General features: G+C 59.2%; 1 protein-coding gene across 1 annotated transcript in view; it reads left to right on the top strand.

Moving 5' to 3' along the window:
• Positions 1-21,548, top strand: part of CFAP46 (cilia and flagella associated protein 46) — a 108,670-nt gene that overhangs the window by 6,343 nt on the left and 80,779 nt on the right. The window contains exons 8-17 of the mRNA XM_050803145.1: positions 1,898-2,008; positions 6,074-6,173; positions 9,710-9,808; positions 11,485-11,675; positions 13,287-13,515; positions 13,768-13,888; positions 16,194-16,317; positions 16,919-17,046; positions 17,902-18,029; positions 19,483-19,616. Coding sequence (XP_050659102.1) covers positions 1,898-2,008; positions 6,074-6,173; positions 9,710-9,808; positions 11,485-11,675; positions 13,287-13,515; positions 13,768-13,888; positions 16,194-16,317; positions 16,919-17,046; positions 17,902-18,029; positions 19,483-19,616 — 1,365 coding nt within the window. The remainder of the gene's footprint in view (positions 1-1,897; positions 2,009-6,073; positions 6,174-9,709; positions 9,809-11,484; positions 11,676-13,286; positions 13,516-13,767; positions 13,889-16,193; positions 16,318-16,918; positions 17,047-17,901; positions 18,030-19,482; positions 19,617-21,548) is intronic.

Raw genomic sequence — 21,548 nt, 5'->3', positions numbered from 1 at the left:
GAGGAGAGGCCAGTGAGGCCACAGAAGGGAGAGGGCAGCTTCAAGCCAAGTGCAGAAAGAGCTTGTAGGAGGAGATCACGGTGTGTTTGGATGCCGAGGGGAGTGAGGAGATCACGATGTGTTTGGATGATGAGGGGAGTGAGGAGATCATGGTGTGTTTGGATGCCAAGGGGAGTGAGGAGATCACGGTGTGTTTGGATGCCGAGGGGAGTGAGGAGATCGCAGTGTGTTTGGATGCCGAGGGGAGTGAGGAGATCGTGGTGTGTTTGGGTGTCGAGGGGAGTGAGGAGATCACAGTGTGTTTGGATGATGAGGGGAGTGAGGAGATCACAGTGTGTTTGGATGATGAGGAGAGTGAGGAGATCACGGTGTGTTTGGATGCTGAGGTCTGTGAGGAGGTCGCAGTGTGTTTGGATGATGAGGGGAGTGAGGAGATCGCGGTGTGTTTGGGTGCTGAGGGCTGTGAGGAGATTGCAGTGTGTTTGGATGATGAGGGGAGTGAGGAAATCGTGGTGTGTTTGGATGATGAGGGGAGTGAGGAAATCGTGGTGTGTTTGGATGATGAGGGGAGTGAGGAGATCACGGTGTGTTTGGATGATGAGGGGAGTGAGGAGATCACGGTGTGTTTGGATGATGAGGGCTGTGAGGAGATCGCGGTGTGTTTGGATGCCGAGGGGAGTGAGGAGATCGTGGTGTGTTTGGGTGCCGAGGGGAGTGAGGAGATCACAGTGTGTTTGGATGATGAGGGCTGTGAGGAGATCGCGGTGTGTTTGGATGCCGAGGGGAGTGAGGAGATCGTGGTGTGTTTGGGTGCCGAGGGGAGTGAGGAGATCACGGTGTGTTTGGATGCTGAGGTCTTTGAGGAGATCGCAGTGTGTTTGGATGATGAGGGGAGTGAGGAGATCACGGTGTGTTTGGATGCCGAGGGGAGTGAGGAGATCGCGGTGTGTTTGGGTGCTGAGGGGAGTGAGGAGATCGCCAGTCTGTTTGGGTGCTGAGGGGAGTGAGGAGATCGCGGTGTGTTTGGATGATGAGGGGAGTGAGGAGATCGCGGTGTGTTTGGATGCCGAGGGGAGTGAGGAGATCACAGTGTGTTTGGGTGCTGAGGGGAGTGAGGAGATCACAGTGTGTTTGGATGATGAGGGGAGTGAGGGGATCGCAGTGTGTTTGGATGCCGAGGGGAGTGAGGAGATCGCGGTGTGTTTGGATGCCGAGGGGAGTGAGGAGATCGCGGTGTGTTTGGGTGCTGAGGAGAGTGAGGAGATCGAGGTGTGTTTGGATGATGAAGGGAGTGAGGAGATCGCAGTGTGTTTGGATGCCGAGGGGAGTGAGGAGATCGCGGTGTGTTTGGATGATGAGGGGAGTGAGGAGATCGCCAGTCTGTTTGGGTGCTGAGGGGAGTGAGGAGATCGTGGTGTGTTTGGGTGCTGAGGGGAGTGAGGAGATCGCGGTGTGTTTGGATGCCGAGGGGAGTGAGGAGATCACAGTGTGTTTGGGTGCTGAGGTCGGTGACGAGATCTGAGATTGTGTCCTATGGCCAGCATCCCTGTGAGAGAGCACTGCTCGTCCAGGTCCTATCACTGTTGAGCAGAGAGAGTGCCCCACATTTCCCGTGTTTGGCTCCTGTGTGGGATGCTGGCTCTGGCAAGGGGTCTGGGCATGTCTTGTCTGAGTGTTTCTATTCCAGCCTTGTGGGAAGGCCAGGCATCATGGAGGGAAGGAGGACCGGAAGGAGTGAAAAGTCATCTCAGGAATTTGAGGAAAGAAAGCAGGAGGGGTTATTTTCAGTCTCCTCTTCAGTGGGAAACACAGTTTCATACACACAGAGTTTCTCTTAGGAGAATTTGAATAAATCTGACAAGATCTTGTGGTGAATTACTCTCTGAATTATTTCTAGAAAAGCAGAGCAAAATGATTTACCAGGCGACGTCAGTGTCATTCTGAGGAAGGCCTATAGACACTTAAGTCGTTACAACCACCAGCGCTTTCCTTCCATCAGAGAAGAAAAGTAAGTGTTTGTCTTTTTGCAATATCACTTCTTCATAATCATTGTACAAAATTTAGCGGGCTCTGAAAAATGTGAAAAGGTATAAAACAAGCAACTAGAACCACCTTTGCAAAAGCCAGCCATCGTGGAGGTTTTAGTAAGTTCCTCTCTGGTCTTTTGTGGCCTGAGATTTGTACTGTTTTGCGAACACTTTCACACCCTACTTTTTAACATGAATTTAGTTTGTAGGCATATGGATGGTTCGGTCACCACGGCACCTCTCACTGTTCTGGTGGTTGCATGGCGTTTTGTGGGTGGGAGAACAGGTTTCTCTAGAGCCTTTTTCAGGCTGGTTTGTTTGGCTTCTGTGCTTTCTCGAATCCTCCAGGCACTGGAGAGTTTGGGATAAGTCCTGGGCTGGTATCCTGGAAGCAGGAAGCTGAGCCTGAGATTTTCGGAAGCACATGGAAAGCGCTGGCCAGTTTTGCCTTTGTGGGTGCGGGTGGGTCAGGGGGTTGGTCCCCTGCCCCCCGGAGCGACTTTGCACCTCGTTGATAGCCCTGTATGTTTTTAAGAGAATGGGAAACAAGTAAAGCTTATTGATATGGGAGCTGAAATTGTCTGTTCGGTTTTCTGGTGGCCACACGGGACACTAACAGAGCAGGTGTATTAGTTATCTGCAGCCGCATAACAAGTACCCACAAACTTAGCAGCTTGAAACAACACAGGTCCATGAACTCGCCATGCCTGCAGGACGGGAACCCGGGCACAGGTCCATGACCTTACCATGTCTGCAGGACGGGAACCCGGGCACAGGTCCATGACCTCACCATGCCTGCAGGACGGGAACCCGGGCACAGGTCCATGACCTCACCATGCCTGCAGGACGGGAACCCGGGCACAGGTCCATGACCTCACCATGCCTGCAGGACGGGAACCTGGGCACAGGTCCATGACCTCACCATGCCTGCAGGACGGGAACCTGGGCACAGGTCCATGACCTCACCATGTCTGCGGAACGGGAACCCGGGCACAGGTCCATGACCTCGCTGTGCCTATGGGATGGGAACCCAGGTGCTGGTCCGTGACCTCACGTGTCTGAGGGACGGGAGCCTGAGTGCAGGTCCATGACCTCACCGTGTCTGTGGGACAAGAACCGGGGCACAGATCCATGACCTTGCCGTGTCTGTGGGACAGGAACATAGGCACAGCAACAGCCACAGCGTTGAGTGGTCTGGGGTCTCTTCTCAAGGCTGGACTGGGGAAGGGGCCCCCCAAGCTCACGGGGTGTTGGGAGGACTTGGTTCCTGTGGATCCAGGCTCGGTCCTGGTGGGACAGCTTGCTTTACCAGTGCCAGCGAGGGGTCCAGGCTCAGTCCTGGCGGGGCAGCTTGCTTTATCAGTGCCAGCGAGGGGCGCCAGACGCCAGCTCATTCGTGGTCTCATCAGGGAGGTGGCACCTGCCCAACATTGAGGTCTCCGCTGCTCAGCTGCAGGCTCCTCGAGGGAGGGGGCCCCAGGACCACGGGGTGGCTGGAGGGGCCCCAGGACCGTGGGGTGGCTGGAGGGACACAGGGCCAGCCCGCTGGTGGGTCTGTTTTCGGGAGGAGTATGAGTGCATGTGTACGTGGGGACGTGTGTGGATACGTTGTTCCAGAAGGAGTTTACATCTTCCATCAGACCCTCCAAGTGGTGCTAACTGAAGTCCGGCCGAGCGTGGCCGTGGCCCTGGCCGAGCGTCCCCTTCTGTGGCCAGGCGCTCTGACGAGAGGTCTCAGGACCAGTGTAAATAGCCCTGTGCCGCGGTCTGTCCACAGGTGACATTGTCAGCCACTTTTACGGATTCTCTCTTCCTGCCCTGCCCAGCAGGCCTGTGTGCTGGAGCTCAGGTAGGACGGAGAGGCCAGTGTTGCAATGCCAGGCCTGCCAGGATCTGAGAGGGCCCAACAGCAGAGCAGGGGGAGGAGGAGGTGGGCAGGGGCGAGGGGTGGAGAAGCATCTGCACCCCACCCCAAAGCAGCCTCCTGCCCACAGCTACCCAGGGATGCAAGGAGGATGGTCACACCACACTGAGGGCCGAGTTGGGTCACTGCCTGCAGCCGCCAATGTATTCCCGGGAAGACTGTGATCACTCCCCGGGAGACGGCAGAAGACATGTAGACCTGCTCCCCGGGACATCTGGCAATGTCTGGAGACACTGTGGGCGGCTGCAGGGACACCAGTGGACAGGCTCCTCCTGGAAGAGAGGCATCCCGGAGGGAAACCCTGGCCTAATCTCCACCCCAGGAGCATGATCCTGATCCCTGCAGCTCAACAGGAAGCCCTAGAGGGGAGAGCTGAGTGCACCCTCTGTTCTTTCTTGAAGTTGTCTGGAGCACTGTGGGTCTTTACAGGTGGATACAAAGTTTAGCCTCAGCCTATGGATTTCTACGCAGACCCTGATTGGTGACTGCAGGTGCGGTTGGCGGTGCCCCTACGGGCTTGTCGTATGGTAGGAAGGCCCAGGCTCTGTGTAGGGAGGACGAAACCCCAGGATCTGTGTGCAGAGGAAGAAGGCTCAGGTTCTGTGTGGGGAGTGTGGGGAAGGCCCAGGCTGTGTGTGGGGAGTGTGGGGAAGGCCCAGGCTGTGTGTGGGGAGGAGGAAGGCCCAGGCTGTGTGTGGGGAGGAGGAAGGCCCAGGCTCTGTGTCGGGAGGAGGAAGGCCCAGGCTGTGTGTGGGGAGGAGGAAGGCCCAGGCTGTGTGTGGGGAGGAGGAAGGCCCAGGCTGTGTGTGGGGAGTGTGGGGAAGGCCCAGGCTCTGTGTGGGGGGGAGGAAGGCCCAGGCTGTGTGTGGGGAGGAGGAAGGCCCAGGCTCTGTGTCGGGAGGAGGAAGGCCCAGGCTGTATGTGGGGAGGAGGAGAAGGCCCAGGCTGTGTGTGGGGAGTGTGGGGAAGGCCCAGGCTGTGTGTGGGGAGGAGGAAGGCCCAGGCTCTGTGTCGGGAGGAGGAAGGCCCAGGCTCTGTGTCGGGAGGAGGAAGGCCCAGGCTGTGTGTGGGGAGTGTGGGGAAGGCCCAGGCTCTGTGTGGGGAGCAGAAAGGCCCAGGCTGTGTGTGGGGAGGAGGAAGGCCCAGGCTGTGTGTGGGGAGGAGGAAGGCCCAGGCTGTGTGTGGGGAGTGTGGGGAAGGCCCAGGCTCTGTGTGGGGAGGAGGAAGGCCCAGGCTCTGTGTCGGGAGGAGGAAGGCCCAGGCTGTGTGTGGGGACTGTGGGGAAGGCCCAGGCTGTGTATGGGGAGGAGGAAGGCCCAGGCTCTGTGTGGGGAGGAGGAAGGCCCAGGCTCTGTGTGGGAGTGTGGGGAAGGCCCAGGCCCTGTACCGGGAGCAGAAAGGCCCAGGCTGTGTGTGGGGAGTGTGGAGAGGCCCAGGCTCTGTATGGAGAGGAGGGAGGCCCAGGCGCTGTGTCGGGAGTATGGGGAAGGCCCAGGCCCTGTGTTGGGAACAGAAAGGCCCAGGCTCTTTATGAGGACTGCAGGGAGGCCCAGGCTCTGTGTGAGGAATGTGGGAAAGGCCCAGGCTCTGTGTGAGGAATGTGGGGAGATTCAGGCTCTGTGTGGGGAGTGTGGGGAGATTCAGGCTCTGTGTGGGGAATGTGGGAAAGGCCCAGGTTCTGTGTGGGGAGGGGAAGGTTCAGGCTCTGTGTGGTGAGGAGCCTGAACTCTGGCCTCGCTGAGCTGCAGATGTGGGTCTGAGCTGCTGTGCAAGACCATGGCTTTGAGTGCGCATGTCATCCTCCCTGTGCTTCCCCTGGGTTCTGCACATGACCTGAAGGTCTGGAGAGTGAGGAGCAGGGCGTCCAGTAGGGACCTGGCCCTGGGCGGCCTCCACAACTGTGCTGGCCCCGGGACACTCCTGGGCTCTGACGCTGTAGCTTAAAGCCCTGCTGGGACCTCCCCGCAGGGCTTCTGTTCTACTATTTAATTTAACTTTATTTATTTCTTATCCTACCTTTCTTTCCTGCCTCTGCTTGAATGGGGAACCTGGATTCTCCCGTGCAGCCATATTTGCTGCCTCCCCATATTGAGCCGGTGCTGGCTGGTTTGTTTGTTTGCAGAATGCTTTTGCTTTTTGAACTGGCACGTTTTTCCTTGACCTTGAAATGCATGGAGATCTCCTCTGACTGCCTCTCAGACCTCAAGAAGATGGAAAGCAAAGTAAGTGGCTTTATGACACTGTTGCCTGGGGTTGGGAGGCTGCTCACCGTGCATTTGGACAAAAGGCAAAGAAGGGAAAAGCAGTTCACAAGGCCGTGGCCCCCAGGGCTTCGGTCGGTGGTTGGCACGTTGCCGTCTTTCCTACCTGTGTTTTGCACAACTGCGGTTAGATGGTGTTTGCAATTTTACACCTGCCCATTTCTCTTTACCTTTATTGTGGCCACGAGGCCACAGCACCACAGTTGTTTCTAGAGTCCACTTTACAGACGGTGTAAAATGTCATGATGCTAATGATCCGGAACATTCTCCAGCAGTCTCATTATTGGACGTGTAAGTCACACCGGCCATGCCTCATTACCCACAGTTCACTTTCTGCAGTTTGCCACCTGCAGGCACCTACAGTATGAAAGTATTAAGGTTTTTTGAGGGAGAGGCCACAGCCACATCACTTTTATTACAGCATAGTGCTATGGTTGTATTTTATTATTAGTTATTGTTATAAATATCATACTGTGCCTAATTTAGAAATTAAAGTTTATCATAGGGATTTCTGTCTAGAAAAATCACAATGTACATCGGGTTTGGGACTGCTCCACGTTTCAGGCCTCCACTGGGTTGGGGGGTCTTGAAACATATCCTCTCAGAGAAGGGGGGCTACTGTATCATTTTGTGCTAATTACATAAAGGGCTGCAGTGAACATTTTGTGCCTAAAACATTATGCTGCATTTAGGATTTTTCCCTAAGATGAGTGTATTTACATGAAATGACTAGGGAATGCTCACTTTTAATATTTTAAGAATACACGTTAGAGAACCGCCCTCCAGAAAAAGCTTCACACAACCAAAGGTGTGTAAGACTGAAGACATCAGGCTTGCTGATGCTTTCGGGAACTGCCACAGAGCAGGGACAATGGGATCAGTTTATCGGGTGGTTTTGAGCAAACTGTGTCGCTTTACACACGGAGAGTGAAGGGGGGACCCTCGGGTGCACAGCCGCGTGCTGGGGCTCCCCTCGTGGTGTCTTCCTTGAGCACCTGCGGTGTGCTTTGCCCCAGGTTACCCACGAGTAATCGTAAACCGAGCCGTCAGTGGTGCAGGAGACACGGCCGTGGCTCAGCACGGGGGGAGCCGGCCAGCCACACTGAGGGCTGTGCTGATCTGGAAATGGTTTCAGAACAGGAGATGCAGTTCACGTGGCCTTGAGAGACAGGCGGGAAGCGTGGTCAAGGCTGGAAATGGCAGCCCGTGCAGTACGGAGGATGAGGGCAGCGTGGGGGGCGCTCCTGTGTTTGATGCCCTTTACTGGCTTCTGTGAGCCCCATTTTCATCTTGTCGGTTTCAATGGCGTAGCGTCCCCAGTTCAGAATGACTGTGGAACGCCTGGGTCCGGCCCCACTTCCTCCTCCCCAGCAGCCCTTCCTTCAGCTCCCTGCGCCTCAGGGTTTGTCGCTGCAAAATGGCAGCAGTAACAGGACTCATCTCCGAGGGCTGCTGTAGAACTCAAAGCAACGTTTTGTGTATCCCAGGTTGAGGCTCCCGGGCAGGCCCCTGCTGCCGTGGGGTTGCCGTTAGGGAGGCTCCTGTAGCCCAACTCTGCCGCCACCGCCCGTGACCCCTGCAGAGCATGTCCCTCTGCCCTGGCTTGAAGACGCTCTCCCGGCCCTTTGCCCGGTTGGCCTCTGCCCATCCCTCAGGGCCCAGCCCTCCTGTTACCTCCTGTCTCACTGCTGGTCGAAAGCGACCTTCTCTAGGTGAACATTCTGCTGGGAGGCTCGTTATCCCTGCCAGCCTCCTAGTAGACATTCAGGATCTCATGAGCTTTATTTTGAATTAAAAGCTCGCTAATGTTAAGGATATGAATGGTTTTTAATTTTGAAGCCTTGGTGCATTTCTAAAGACTATCCACCGTCATACATTTCACGATTGCTTGAGTGAATGGGGGAAATGATTTAACCAGGCAGACGCCCGGACCTGTGGGACCCCATAAAGAGTTTTAAGATCCATGACCATGTGGGAAGCATGGGGCTCTTTTTCTGACCCCTGTGAAGCCTGGCATAGCTTCCTCAGTGGCATGGAGGCTTGCGGCTGCTGGACAGGTGGGGGCACACAGCCTGGGGTGGCGGCCTCCTGCGCTCTCCATCCTGGCCGGTGCCAAGGCCCAGAAGTGCAGGACTGCGGTGCAGCCATCCTGAGGTGCTGCAGGTACTTCCCATCCTCGCGGACATCTGCTGCCGAGGACCCGCTCCCCGGGGCGGAGGAGTCTGCTGCCGAGGACCTGCTTCTTGGGACATCTGTGTCTGTTGTTTGTGAAGATGCTACACCATCAGCACCTGCACTCACAGACTAGGAGCTTGAGTGTCCTGTGTCCAGAAGACCTGCACCCCTCGTGCCAGGGCGGGTTTAGGAGTGTCACCCCTCGTGCCAGGGCGGGTTTAGAGTTTAGGAGTGTCACCCCTCGTGCCAGGGCGGGTTTAGGAGTGTCACCCCTCGTGCCAGGGCGGGTTTAGGGTTTAGGGGTGTCACCCCTCGAGCGGGGCAGGTTTAGGGTTTAGGAGTGTCACCCCTCGTGCCAGGGCGGGTTTAGGGTTTAGGAGTGTCACCCCTCGTGCCAGGGCGGGTTTAGGGTTTAGGGGTGTCACCCCTCGTGCCAGGGCAGGTTTAGGGTTTAGGAGCGTCACCCCTCGTGCCAGGGCGGGTTTAGGGTTTAGGGGTGTCACCCCTCGTGCCAGGGCGGGTTTAGGGTTTAGGAGTGTCACCCCTCGTGCCAGGGCGGGTTTAGGGTTTAGGAGTGTCACCCCTCGAGCGGGGCAGGTTTAGGGTTTAGGAGTGTCACCCCTCGTGCCAGGGCGGGTTTAGGGTTTAGGGGTGTCACCCCTCGTGCCAGGGCGGGTTTAGGGTTTAGGAGCGTCACCCCTCGTGCCAGGGCGGGTTTAGGGTTTAGGGGTGTCACCCCTCGTGCCAGGGCGGGTTTAGGGTTTAGGAGTGTCACCCCTCGAGCGGGGCAGGTTTAGGGTTTAGGAGTGTCACCCCTCGAGCGGGGCAGGTTTAGGGGTGTGGTCTTTGGATGACAGCGACATGTTGCTCCCAGCTTTTGTAAGGCCACCGAGGCCTGGGGACGTCTTTCCTGAGCTCAGCAAGCCCCGGAGAAAGGGGAGGTAGAGTGCCCTTCTTCCCAGCATGACGCACAACACATCGCTTCCCAGACTTCGGCGCAGCCCCGGGCCCCCAAGCCGCCTGGCTGAGGCCTGGGTACCAGGTGTTGGGGGCCGGGACAAGGCCCCTGAAAAGGGCAAAGTCAGGACCCTCCCCTGCCGCTCTCAGGTGGTAGGGCCTGCAGGCAGGCGAGGAGTTGGTGTAGCTGAAAACACGGCTTCCTCACTTAAACCTCTGCGTCGTAGGTGTCTGTGTGTCATCGTATGACTTGTATTTGTTAAACCTCTACCCAGTCATATTTTAAATGCCTCTGAAGTTCATGAATGTGCACAGCTGCTTCCCTTACAGATCTCCATCTTTTCAAAAACTGTGTATATCTGCAGGATCCTGGGAAGCTGATTGAAATAGAATGTCTGGAGTGTGAATCAGAAGCTTTAAGACTTGAAAATCAGATGAAAATGTACATCCGAGCGGCTGTTGAGGTCAGGAGTCGTACACCTGGCATTATTTTGCAGATTCCGGGAACTCGGTGCGAGTTGAGTGTGTCCCAGGCTTGAGGGTGCTGGGGACACGGCCTGGACCCCACTGCTGGACTCGCCCTGGCTCCCGTGACAGCGGGTGTGAGTCCAGCCTCCAGTGCCACACTTCCTCTCCCACGCAGAGGGGCCCACGGGCCTCCTTGGTGGGTTAGGGTCGTACAGGTGGGGGCTGGGATGTGACTCCCTCTGACCCTCCTCCTGCAGCCCCTGCAGAGCTGCCCCCTCCCCGCCATGTGGTGATGCCTGCCCGGGAGGACAGGGGGACGGCCATGCGTCTCCACGAGGGCTTTCTGCCAGCCTCACTTGAGTCCGGGAAGGCGTCCTAATGATGAGGGGCAGAAGCCACCGCCGGCCCTGGGGTCAGCTGCCAATTATAGGCACATGAGCCTGACCCACCTCCGTCCTGCTGTCTGAGACGGCAGGCTCCGGAATAGCAGCCACTGCCACGAAAGGATTTAGAAATCATTTTAGACTCTTCCTCAGTAAGAATTTCCTGGTTAAAAGATGAACAAAAACCTGACAGAATGGAGGTATGCAGCCCTGACACGGTGCCACGGCAAGTGTGGCGGGTCGGCCCGGGAGCCCTCGAGTCCTGTCAGCCAGGCAGTACAAGGCCCCGCTGGGCACAGAGGAGCCAGGGGCACGTGGGTCAGTGCCGGAGGTGCCGGGGCGGGGGATGAGCAGAGCAGCTGGGAGGCCTTCCCCGCCCCCACTCCTAAGGCACCCACCCTCAGCCCGCACCGCCTGGCGCATGTATCACGGCCCGGCAGGTGCCGACGCCTCTGTGGACTTGCTCCTGGGTCTGCCTCTGCGGGGCTGAGCGTCTCGTGGGAGGTTTTTGACTGTTGCTGTGCACTGGTGCCAGGCATGTGGTAGGTGCTTAATGAGAGTTCGTTTAAGGAATGATTTCCAGACACTTTGGCTGCTGCACTTTGTCGTGAAAGTGAACAGAGGCTGCTTGTGGCTGTGGCACTGTGGGGTGTACGGCTGCTTCCCCCGCCTCACCTGCTGAGGATCTCGGTGGGGCCGGCACCGGCGTACGAGGCTTTCAGACCCAGCAGCCAAGGGGCAGGATGGGGTTGTGAGGTGCAGGCTCCACCCAGCCCAGGGGCAGCATGAGGGCGAGGCCCCTGTGGAAGCCACAGGCTGTGGGGACATGGCCAAGTGAGCCCAGGGCAGTGGGCGGCCCAGAAGGGCTTGGGGGAGGTGGGAGTGTGGGGAGACTGGCTCCACTGAAATCCTGGCCTAAGCCTTTGTCCTGGGAAGGGCCCGTGTAGCACAGACCGGAGGAGACATTCTGGGGGTGGGAAGCGTCATGGGCACAGGCCCCTGGAAAGAGACGGGATCAGGAAGGGAGCAGCCGCCACTGAGTCCACACACGGGAGGCGGGCGCAGCCACGATATGTGCGTACTGCCAAGCCTCCTGTGTGTACTATCTTGTGAGACATCCACTTCCTCCTAGAGTCACTCTGGCCATTTTCACGGACAGATTTGAGCATGGCGCCACGCAGGGTGATGAATTTAGGGCCTGAGTTCTCAGCGTGCCCTGCACATGTCCTGCCCCAGCCCTGCAGCTCAAGCCAGCAACCTCCATAGAATCGCCCACGTCTTCTCCGCAGGCCCAGCTGGATATCATACAGAGACTAGACGTCGCGCTGCAGCGAGCCGTCCGCCTGGGCGACCCCCGGGTCATCCACGTGGTGTGCACCACGCAGTGGAACACCTGCCTGCCCCTGCTGCAGCACAACCTGCGGCACCACCTGCGGAAGCCCCTGGCGGGCGTCGCGGACGTGCTGGAGAAGGTGGACAGGTGGGGCGCGCACCTGCGCCGTGTCCTCCACAGAGCGGGTGGTGCATGAGGAGACAGAGGAGGAGAAGGTGGCCCAAGCCCCCTTGCCATGCCAGTGCCACAAGCAGCAGACTCCCCGTACTCAGTAAGGGCCACCCTCTGCCTCTGCTCAGGGCCAGGCATGCCGGGTCCTCTGTGTGGAGCACTGGTGGGGCCAGAGGAAGAAGCAGGCTCAGCTGTGTCTCACGGGCATCTGTGCCCCTCAAGCCTCCATTGAAGGGGACTGTCATGGCCACAGAAGCTGAGAGTGGGGGGCTGGTTGTGGCCCCATGGGACTTGGGTCATCTTGGGTGAGACAGGAGTGCTCAGAGGGCCCAGCGTCCCAGAAGAGCATGGTGTGTCCTCAGGGGTGACAGGAATGCTGGGGCCAGCGTGGTAGCAGGTGGTAAGCATCTAGGTGGGCCATGGCGGGCAGGCGGCAGGCGTCCGGGTGGACCGTGGCGGGCAGGCGGCAGGCGTCAGGGTGGACCATGGCGGGCAGGCAGCAGGCATCTGGGTGGGCCGTGGTGGGCAGGAGACAGGTACTGGGGGCAAGGGCAGCCACAAGATGTTGCAGAGCCTGGTCCCGGGGTGGCTGGAGAACCACAGCCCTGGTCTCAGGACCTGTTTCTTGTTGGGAGGGCTCAGCCTCTTCATTGCTGTCAGTATGGTTTTGACTCTGAGACCGCCAGCTCAGCCCCAGCTCCCTGTCTGCTACCTCCCTGCACTGCCACAGCTCCCTCCCACCTTCTCTGGGGCTCCCTGACTTTTTCTAGAATTCTATTTCATTTCCTCTGTTGGCTTCTTGGTTTCTCGACTATACCTTTTGGAGGAATGGGGGATTTCTCTAGGGCTAAGAACACGCACCCCTTAGCACAGTCTGTGTCAGGCCAGCATCACTCCGGCTCAGTTCACACAGATACACACCCTGAAACATGGTGACCACACCCCTCACACCCCCCTGGGCCATCCTTCAACTTCCCACAGCTGAGAATGAACCCGGACCCCGGCTCAGCTGCCCCAGAACCGCTTCTCAGGCCTGGCACACGTGCACTCCTGTGCACACGCAGCCTGCTCGAGCCCAGGGGTTCCAGGCACCCCACAGGCTGCTCGAGCCCAGGGGATCTGGGGCACCCCTACACGGCTGCTTGAGGCCAGGGGTTCCAGGGCACCTCCACACGGGCTGGTTGGGCTGCTCTGCGCAGCCCTTCCTCTCCAGACCCTAGCCTTCCTCGCAGCCCTGCACCCTGACCTCTGCCGCCATGGCCTGTGGGAACTGCGCCCCACGCTTCAGGAAGTTGTCCCCAGCAGAGAGCCGGGCAGTCTTGCACTAGCGCCCAGGTTTCCTTCCGGGGCTGCTGTCGTGAGTTGCTGAGGCCTCCGGGGTCTGCATGGTCTTCTCTCCTTGTCCCCATTTGTGAGTCCCCAGGGCCAGGCGGGGCATCACTGAAAGGATGGCGGAAAGCCAGGGGCACTGGGCACCAAGCCTCCCCTACATGCTGGGGCCACTCCAGGCCTCCCCTGGAGGGTGTGACCCCAGCCCGACACAGCCTCAGCCCCGCCAGGGCCCCTGATGCCGCACCGCCCCCACAGCCTCATGATGCTGCTCCGCTGCCAAGTGCACATGGAGATGGCGCAGATCGAGGAGGATGAGGACCGGCTGGAGCCCGCCATGGAGCACCTCCGGAAAGCCGCGCGCCTGGACACCCTGGGCCTCTACCAGGACAGGCTCCAGATGGCCTCCACCCGGCTGCGCCTGTGCACCACGCTATACCAGGCCCCCGAGCGTGCAGAGGACAAGGCCATCATGGCCATCGAGCAGGTGCTGCCCGGGGAGGTGAGGGAGGCTGGGTGCTGTAACCCCAGCGTGGGGCCGGGGCTGGGCTTTGAAGGCACGGCAGGGCGGGAGCTGCCTAGGGCCACCTGAGGCGAGGAGGCCTGAGGCCGAGCTGTCACTGTGTCTATGAGCAGGAGGACCACACAGGCCCTGCCACAGCCAGGAGGCTCCAGAAGTTGGAGAAGGTGCTGCGGAAAGTCCAGCGGCCCCTTCCTCATCAGTCTCTGCTTTTTACAGGCAAAAAAAGCTACCCCAAAGGACAGCGTCAGGAAGAAGCGGGCCCTCCTGGTGAATGCAGGCCTGGCCTTAGCCCCCGACACGTTTCAGATCGTGCTGGACAGTGAGAATGAGGCCAAAGGTGAGCGCCGCACTGGGCTCTCCCAGCCTGGAACCATCCGCCTTAGAATGGCTCCGAGGCTGCCCCGGGGTTTCCCCAGTCCCCATGCTCCCTACCACGGCCCCTGGATGTGCAAGGACTGTGCACCAGCAGTGTCCCCCGATCTCGGCCTGCCGGGTCTGGCAAAGCCCAGCAAGGGTCTTCTGTGCACACACCAGCCATGTCGGGTGCCCCGGCTGCTAGGACAGACCCCACGGGCTCTGCTGCTTAGACAACAGGAACTCACTCCTCCCAGTCCCAGGCTGGAAGTCAAGGCGTGGGCAGGGCTGGTTCCCCCTGAGGGCTCCTTGGCTTGTGGACACTGTCTCCTCCCTGCGTCCTCAGGGCCGTTCCTTCTGGGGGTCTGTGTCCTCGTTTCCTCCTCTTAGAAGGATACCAGTCAGGCTGGGCGCAGTGGCTCAAGCCTGTAATCCCAGCACTTTGGGAGGCCGAGACAGGTGGATCACGAGGTCAGGAGATCGAGACCATCCTGGCTAACACGGTGAAACCCCGTCTCTACTAAAAAAAAAAATACAAAAAATTAGCCGGGCGAGGTGGCGGGCGCCTGTAGTCCCAGCTACTCGGGAGGCTGAGGCAGGAGAATGGTGTGAACCCGGGAGGTGGAGCTTGCAGTGAGCTGAGATCCGGCCACAGCCTGGGCGGCAGAGCGAGACTCTGTCTCAAAAAAAAAAAAAAAAAAAAAAAAAAAAAAAGAAGAAGGATACCAGTCAGACTGGACTAGGGTCCACCCTGGCGACCTCATTTGACCCAGATTACCTCCAAAGAAGGTCATACTCAGGTCCTGGGGGCGAGGACTTCAACACACCCTGCTCTGGGGAGTGGGGTTGAGCCAGAGGCACAGTACAGGGCTCCCTGGATCACGGGGGTCAAAGCTGAAGCCATCACATCTGTCCTGGGGAGACCCTGAGCTGGCTTTGGGTAGTGGGACATGGGGCCATGCGGCCCACGTGCAGGGACTGAGCCAGGGTTCGGAGGTGTATTGCACCCCCACTGCCCCAGCTTCTCTGGGCACTCGCCAGTGGCTCTGGGAACGCAGGCGGTCCCATTCTCTTCAGCCCAGTGCAGGGGCCAGGCTGGGCCTGGCTTAGGAGCCCTTCCCACTGGTCCCTTAAGGGTTCTGCTGGGGGCTGCCGCCAGGCCTCCCTCCAGCTCAGTGCCCAGCAGCTGGCGGCTTTCGCCCAGCACAATGAAGCAGGTGTCACCCAGACTGCAGCCTGCGGAGACCGTGGTTGGGAATGGAGACGCTGGGTCATGTCTCGGGTCTGAGACAAGGAGATGGGCAGATGCAGGGTGGGTCGTGTCCTGCAAGGGAAGGTTGGTCGCTCTTGGAGAGGGGAGGGGTCACCACCTCGTCGTCCACCGCCCTCAGATGCTGCCGCACCTGTGCTTTCATTTTGCCCTAATAAGTTTGAGGAGCAGCTGCAGATCCACCAGTAGGACCCGGACGCACCTATTTTGCCTTCCTGACTCCTTTCATTCATGGGCGTGTGCTGCTGGCCGCCTGGGGGTCAGGTGCATGTCCACCTGCTGGCTGTGGGGCTGAGACAGCACCGTACACCCAGGACCCTACACCCAGCAGGAGGACAGCACCCTACACCCAGCACGAGGACAGCACCCTACACCCAGCATGAGGTGCTGCGGGGCCCTGCCCAGGGGCAGTGAGGGTGGTGCGGGCTCCAGGGGAGGATACCCTTGAGTGGCTCCTGAAGGTGAACCCCTGTGCCGGCCGAGAGGGTAGACACCAGCCAGGGGAGGCCCAGTCCCCGGGGTCGCCCATGCACAGGAGGCCCCTCAGGGTGTGGAGCTGAGTTCTGGGTGTGGAGCTGAGTTCCGGGTGCTTGTGATTTATTTGCCAGGAAAAGGAGTGGTGATTCGGAACCTCTGGCGTCATGCAGATAAAACTGCTGGGCCTTGGGGTGCTACACAGGGGCTGGGTGGGAGCGCGGGAGTCTGAGGCCGGGTGCCCCTGCTTGGACGTCAGCTAGGCAGCGCAGCCAGCAGAGCAGCGGGAGGATCTTGGCAGACTGCTCCGAGGTTCCTGGAGCCTCCCCCACTCAGAGGAGCACTGGCTCGGCCTCGTCGCCGGCGGGAGACACAGGCAATGCCACTCTGCAGCTCTGCTCCCGGGAGCCAGGGATCTAGGGCCCCTGCAGCCACCACCTGGGCGTGGCCACCCCGGCGCCGGCGCGGGGCGCTGGTTCCTGATGGGCGCGTCCCCGGCCCTTTGCCAGCAGCCCCAACACCTGCCTGTGCATTTCTGTCCCAGTCTCCACCGGGAAGAGCAGGGGCCGGTTCACCTACCTTTGTGCAAAGGCGCGGCACCACATCGTCAGCGTGGACAAAGCTGCCGGGCACCTGCGGCGCCTGGGCAACGAAAACAGCAAGGAGAGGTGAGCGAGGAAGAGGCCAGAGCGCCACACAGAGCCCTGCCTGGGGGTCGCTCAGCCCAAGAGCCAGCGTCTGTGGCAGCCGAGCTGACCCTGTGTGTGGCTGTCTGGGGACACACCAGGTCACCTGCTCCAGGATGGTGGGAGGAGGTCCCCGCCTGGGGGTCCCGACATAGATGGGACCCCCCAGCCTGTGATGACAGCCACGGCCTGTGAGGTGTGTGGCCGCCCTGTCCCGCCTGTCACTGCTGTCACTCGGAGGACACGCAGCGCCTGTGACCAGAGCAGGCTGATTTTTGGTACCAACCCTGCGGTACCGCCCCCAGGAGGCCTGCTCCATGCAGTGGATTGCACGGCCTTTCTTCTCACCACAGGGAAGGGAGGTGCCGCTCACAGCTGACTGGCAGGGGGAAGCAGAGAGCTGCACCCGACCCGGGGACATGCGCCCGCCAGGCCGTCCCCAGTGTGAGCACCGGGCTCCTGGCCACCTCGAAACCGCAGAGCCACAGTGGCCTTTTCTCAGGCAGGCAGCCCAGGTGTTTTCTAACTTTAGCAGCCACATTTGTCTACTCACTTTTCCCTCGTTTGGGTTCTCGGTGAGCAGGATACAGATTTGGGCAGAGCTGGCCAAAGTGGCCCGGAAACAAGGCGTGTGGGACGTCTGTCGGACGGCGAGCCGCTTCTGCCTCCTGTATGACAACGTCAAGGTGAAGAAGTCGAGGCTGCGGAGAGGTTTGTACCCGCCCTCACGAGTGCGTCCCAGCCTGGCCACAGCCGCCCTCTGGGTGCGGGAAGGGTTATGGTTCATGCAGTGACAGCCCATGGGGCCTTCACATGAGAAAGGGTATAGCTAAGTCACAGTAGTAGTAGTTCCCACTAATTATCAGGACTGCCAATCACGGGGCGGCGGCCACATCTGGCTGCGTCGGCCGAGCCACAAGCACCATCATCATGCTCCGTCTTCAGTCACTGGGGGCCTCGGAGGCTCAGGCAGGGGCAGCCACAGCCAGCAAGCAGATGCCCATGCGGGGCGCCTGCAGGCAGAGGGCAGTGGCCACAGGCCCAGCGGGAGCAGGACGTGGGTGGGGCAGCCTCATCAGTCAGCACCAGGCCCTGGAGAGGCTCCTGTCTCAGGGACAGTCAGGACCCAGAGGGACGAGGGAAGTGACAGAACGGGCACAGGGGGCCTGGGAGTCCTGCAGGAGTTGGGGGGGAACCCCTCAAGAAGGTGGGGTATGCAGGAGGAGCTGGGAGTCCTGCAGGAGTCAGGGAGGGAACCCCTCCAGAAGGTGGGGTATGCAGGAGGAGCTGGGAGAGCCACAGGTGCCAAGAGCATTTGCAGGAATGTGGCCAAGAGCAAGCCCTGGCTGGGGGCCAGCACTACACCCAGCTCCGCCACCCCACGGAGAGCTCCTCCAGCCCCTTCCTGGGCAAGCTGCCCACCTCCCGCTCACCCGCCTACCTTGGTGGACCCTGCTGGGAGCTGGGGAGAGGCTCAGGCACTCCAAGATGGGCCAGGAATTCTTGTGTTTTTATATATTTGCTGGAAAAAAACATGATCCTTACCTGCTGCCTTTTTTCTCTCAGGGAAGAAGAGGCGAGGTAGGGACGGCTCGGTGCAGGACACCTGGAGCCACCCTGAGGTCGCCCTGCAGAGGCAGGTGTGCCCCGACCTGCTGCGGAAGTTTGCAGAGGTGGGGTTCATCGGTGCTGAGGTGCGTCCCGGAGGTGGGGTCGTTGGGGCTGAGGTGTGTCCTGGGGGTGGGGTTCATCGGTGCTGAGGTGCGTCCTGGGGGTGGGGTTCGTTGGGGCTGAGGTGTGTCCGGGTGGTGGGGTTCGTCGGGGCTGAGGTGCATCCCGGAGGTGGGGTCGTTGGGGCTGAGGTGTGTCCTGGGGGTGGGGTTCATCGGTGCTGAGGTGCGTCCTGGGGGTGGGGTTCGTTGGGGCTGAGGTGTGTCCTGGGGGTGGGGTTCGTCGGGGCTGAGGTGCGTCCCTGCACCACAGCGTTGGAGGGTTGCTTTCCTGCATCCGCACAACCTCTGTAGAGCAGGCGTTGGTGTCCACATGGCCTGTTAACCCACTGCAGATATTTATCGTCATAGAACCTTCTGTGCTTCAAATAAAACAAATATGAGGGAGGGAAAACTTCCTGGATTCTTGGGAGATTTTCTAGGAGAAAAATATAACCCAAAATGTGCATGGGTGTAAGTTTCTCTTGGGAATCATTTCCGAGTGGTGAATCTGCAGTTGTGTGGATGACACATGGCGACCGCCGCTCCGCGGGGGGATGGTACCTCGGCATTTGCTGCAGAAGTGCATTGAATGTGGCGTGATGTCCGGGGCCCCTGCCATGGGGCCGCCAGGCCTGTTCCTCCCACGCAGGCTCAGAGACGCCCGGGCTCGCCCTGCCCAAAGTCAGCAGGTGGAAATGGCAGAGTGGGATCCAAACCCGGCCCTGGGACCTCGGTCTGAGCTCGCAGTCACTGCGCTGCGGCAACATGAGCGTGGCCTTTGTGACACTGTGTGACTTCAGAGTTCCCAGAGCCACTCTCGGTTAGATGTCTGTGGACTGGCTCAGTGGGTGCATGGCCATCAGCCTCGGAGGGCAGGGCACCTGCAGATTTATGGAGTATGTCCGCCGAGTGGCTCCCAAGTGCCAGGCTCATGGGCTCAGCTGGGGTCAGGGTGAGAAGCGGCACAGACCCCTCTGCTCAGGGAGCCAGAGGTCAGATGGCAGAACCAGAGCCAGCAGAGGCCACGGTTCTGTGCCACGTGCTTGTGCACACTCCACAGGCCAGCGCAGCCCTTTCCCCTCAAGCATTTAAAACGTAATGATGATGTAGGAGAAATGCAAATGCTGGCCGGTGTCTGCTGATACCAGGAAGCCACTGTTGGTCCTTCGGGGCCGCTGGGGTGTGCGGTGCTCTGGAAGGACCTTCTCTTCCCTGACTCTCGTGCTGATGGGTGGAGAAAGTCTGCGAGGGACGGGCTTTAGTCCCTGGAGTGGCTGTCGGGGCAGGCCCGGCTTGGAAAGGGCGCAGCAGACGGTTCTCCCAGCCTGTGCTTGGCATTTTCAGATCAGAGCTGAGGGAAGGGCATGTGTGTTTCCTGTCTGGGGCTGGCCCGTGCTCCACCCACAACCCCTCCCACTGCATGTGTGTTTTGCAGGCCACGGTTCATTTGCTGCGGTCAGAAGGTGTAGAGCTGAATGACCGGGCCATCCCCCCAGAAGACCTGAGCCAGCACCCAGCCGGCTACGTGCCTGAGCCCCCGGAGGCGAATGCCGAGTGGATCACATACAGGTGGGCAGAGGCGACGGTGGCCTTGAGCACTGCCCGGGCCGTGGGTCAGAGGGTGCCCTGCACTCAGCCTGGCGTAGGGAGGGACGCCCTTCACATTCGTAAGGACACAGGCTTCTCGTGTCGGGGAAGTGTCCACTGTCACGTAAATGACATTGAGACCATGAAAGAGGAAACGGGGTGATGTGGCCTCACTTGTTTTTAGCAGTTGTTCCTAGCAAGACCCCGGGCATCGTTTGTTGTCACTACGAGGAGAAGTTCACGAGTGTCTTTTCCACCGTGTCACTCTCGTCGGTCCCTCTGATGGTGCATGAAAGGCAGCTGTGGGGAGGTGATCTTCGTGGCAGGAAATAGAAGGAGCAGCTTCTGTATTTGCTCAGAGGAAAAGCTCTGCTCTCCCTCCTATTGTGGGAAAAGCCATCAAGGACTGCCTTGGCCTCGAAAACTCCTTGTGTGTCAATAAGCAAAATTAGTTTGTACAGAACATCTCACAGGATTTGCCGACATGAGGCTCCAAGTTCAGAAACAATCATGAAATTGGAGTGCTTTACCAGCAGTGATGGTTTTTACCTATTTTTAATCTAAAATTAAATATTTTTAACTTATTTTTTTAATTGACAAGTAATAATTTAATGTTTCTGGGGTGCATAGTGACGTTTTGATCCATGTAATGTGGTGATCAGATCTGGGTAATTAGTGAATCCGTCGTGTTGGACGTGCGTTGTTTCTTGCTGTTGGGGACATTCAGTGTCCCCCTCCCAGCATCCCCGTAAACTATAGTTGCTTACCGTGCGTAGGACACGGGAACTTATCCCTCCGATGCAGCTGCGCCAAGCACATGAACGTGGTAACCTTGGGTGTCCCGACTATCCATGCAACAGAAGCTGGGCACAGCGTCCCTGTCCTCACCGGTCACACGGGGCAGAAGGAAAGTCAGCTGTCCCTGCTTGCTGTGCACGCCTGGAGCCACCCAGCCGAGCCCTTTGGAGGGAAGAGGTGGTCAGGCAGCAGCAATGACGATGACGGCCACAGGCGGCCTTTGTCTTGGCCTCTCGGGATCCCGTCTCCTGTAGCAGCTCTGGGCTCTGTGAGGAGCTGCCTGGCCCAGGCCGGCCCCAGGCTCCCAGCCCTCACAGCCCCATCATTTCAGGCAGGGGCTCCGGATGCCTTTCCAGGCATCCCAAGGCCCAAGGCTGGGCAGGGCTCTGCACTCCTGCTGGGCCTGCTCATAGACAGAGGAGAGTCTGAAAATCAGGGCTCAAGCTGTTTGTAGCCTGTGAGCTGAGAGTGGCTTTGACACTTTTAAATTTGTAAAACAAAATAGAAAAAATATAGTGAAGACTATGTGGAGCTTGCAAAGTCCAAAATGCTGTTTGCCCAGCCTGGTCTAGTGGGACGGACAGACCCTGTCCACGTCCACACTGCTGAGTGAAGGCTGACTGCCCTGCGCTCCGTGTGCCGGCTCCCTGGGGAAGGGCGTAATTCAGGTGGGGAGGAAGAGGAAGATGCTCGCTTGGACAGGAGGGAGGGCGGCACTTCGCAGCGTGGAGCAAGGCCAGGAGGCGCGAGGCAGCTGCAGTGTGGCTGGACGCAGCCTCGGGCCGGGGGCCGGAGGTTTGCAGGTGAGCGGGGGTCCCGTGGCAGGTGTGAGTGCTCGTGGCCATGGGAACCAGCTGGGGCTGTTGGAGGTGTCCAGGGAGGATGAGGACAAACTGGAACGAGGGGGCCGCTGGGAATGGGGAGCACCAGGCTGGGCCCCAGTGCTTCAGGTGGAGCGCGCAGGCTATGGGGGGCTGGGTGGAGGGTGGGGCAGGGTGTCTCCGCCCCGTGCAGCCCCCACAGGAGCCCCTTTCTGAGCCCAGGCTCCACAGACTTCCGGAAACAAGGGAGTCTCGTAGAAGAGTCTACACTGTCTTTAGAGAGGACGGGTGGGAA

Source organism: Macaca thibetana, chromosome 9, assembly GCF_024542745.1.
Source record: "Macaca thibetana thibetana isolate TM-01 chromosome 9, ASM2454274v1, whole genome shotgun sequence".
NCBI classification, from domain to species: Eukaryota; Metazoa; Chordata; class Mammalia; order Primates; family Cercopithecidae; genus Macaca; species Macaca thibetana.
Note: the sequence above shows the minus strand (reverse complement) of the source record. Positions and strands in the feature narration are given on the sequence as shown.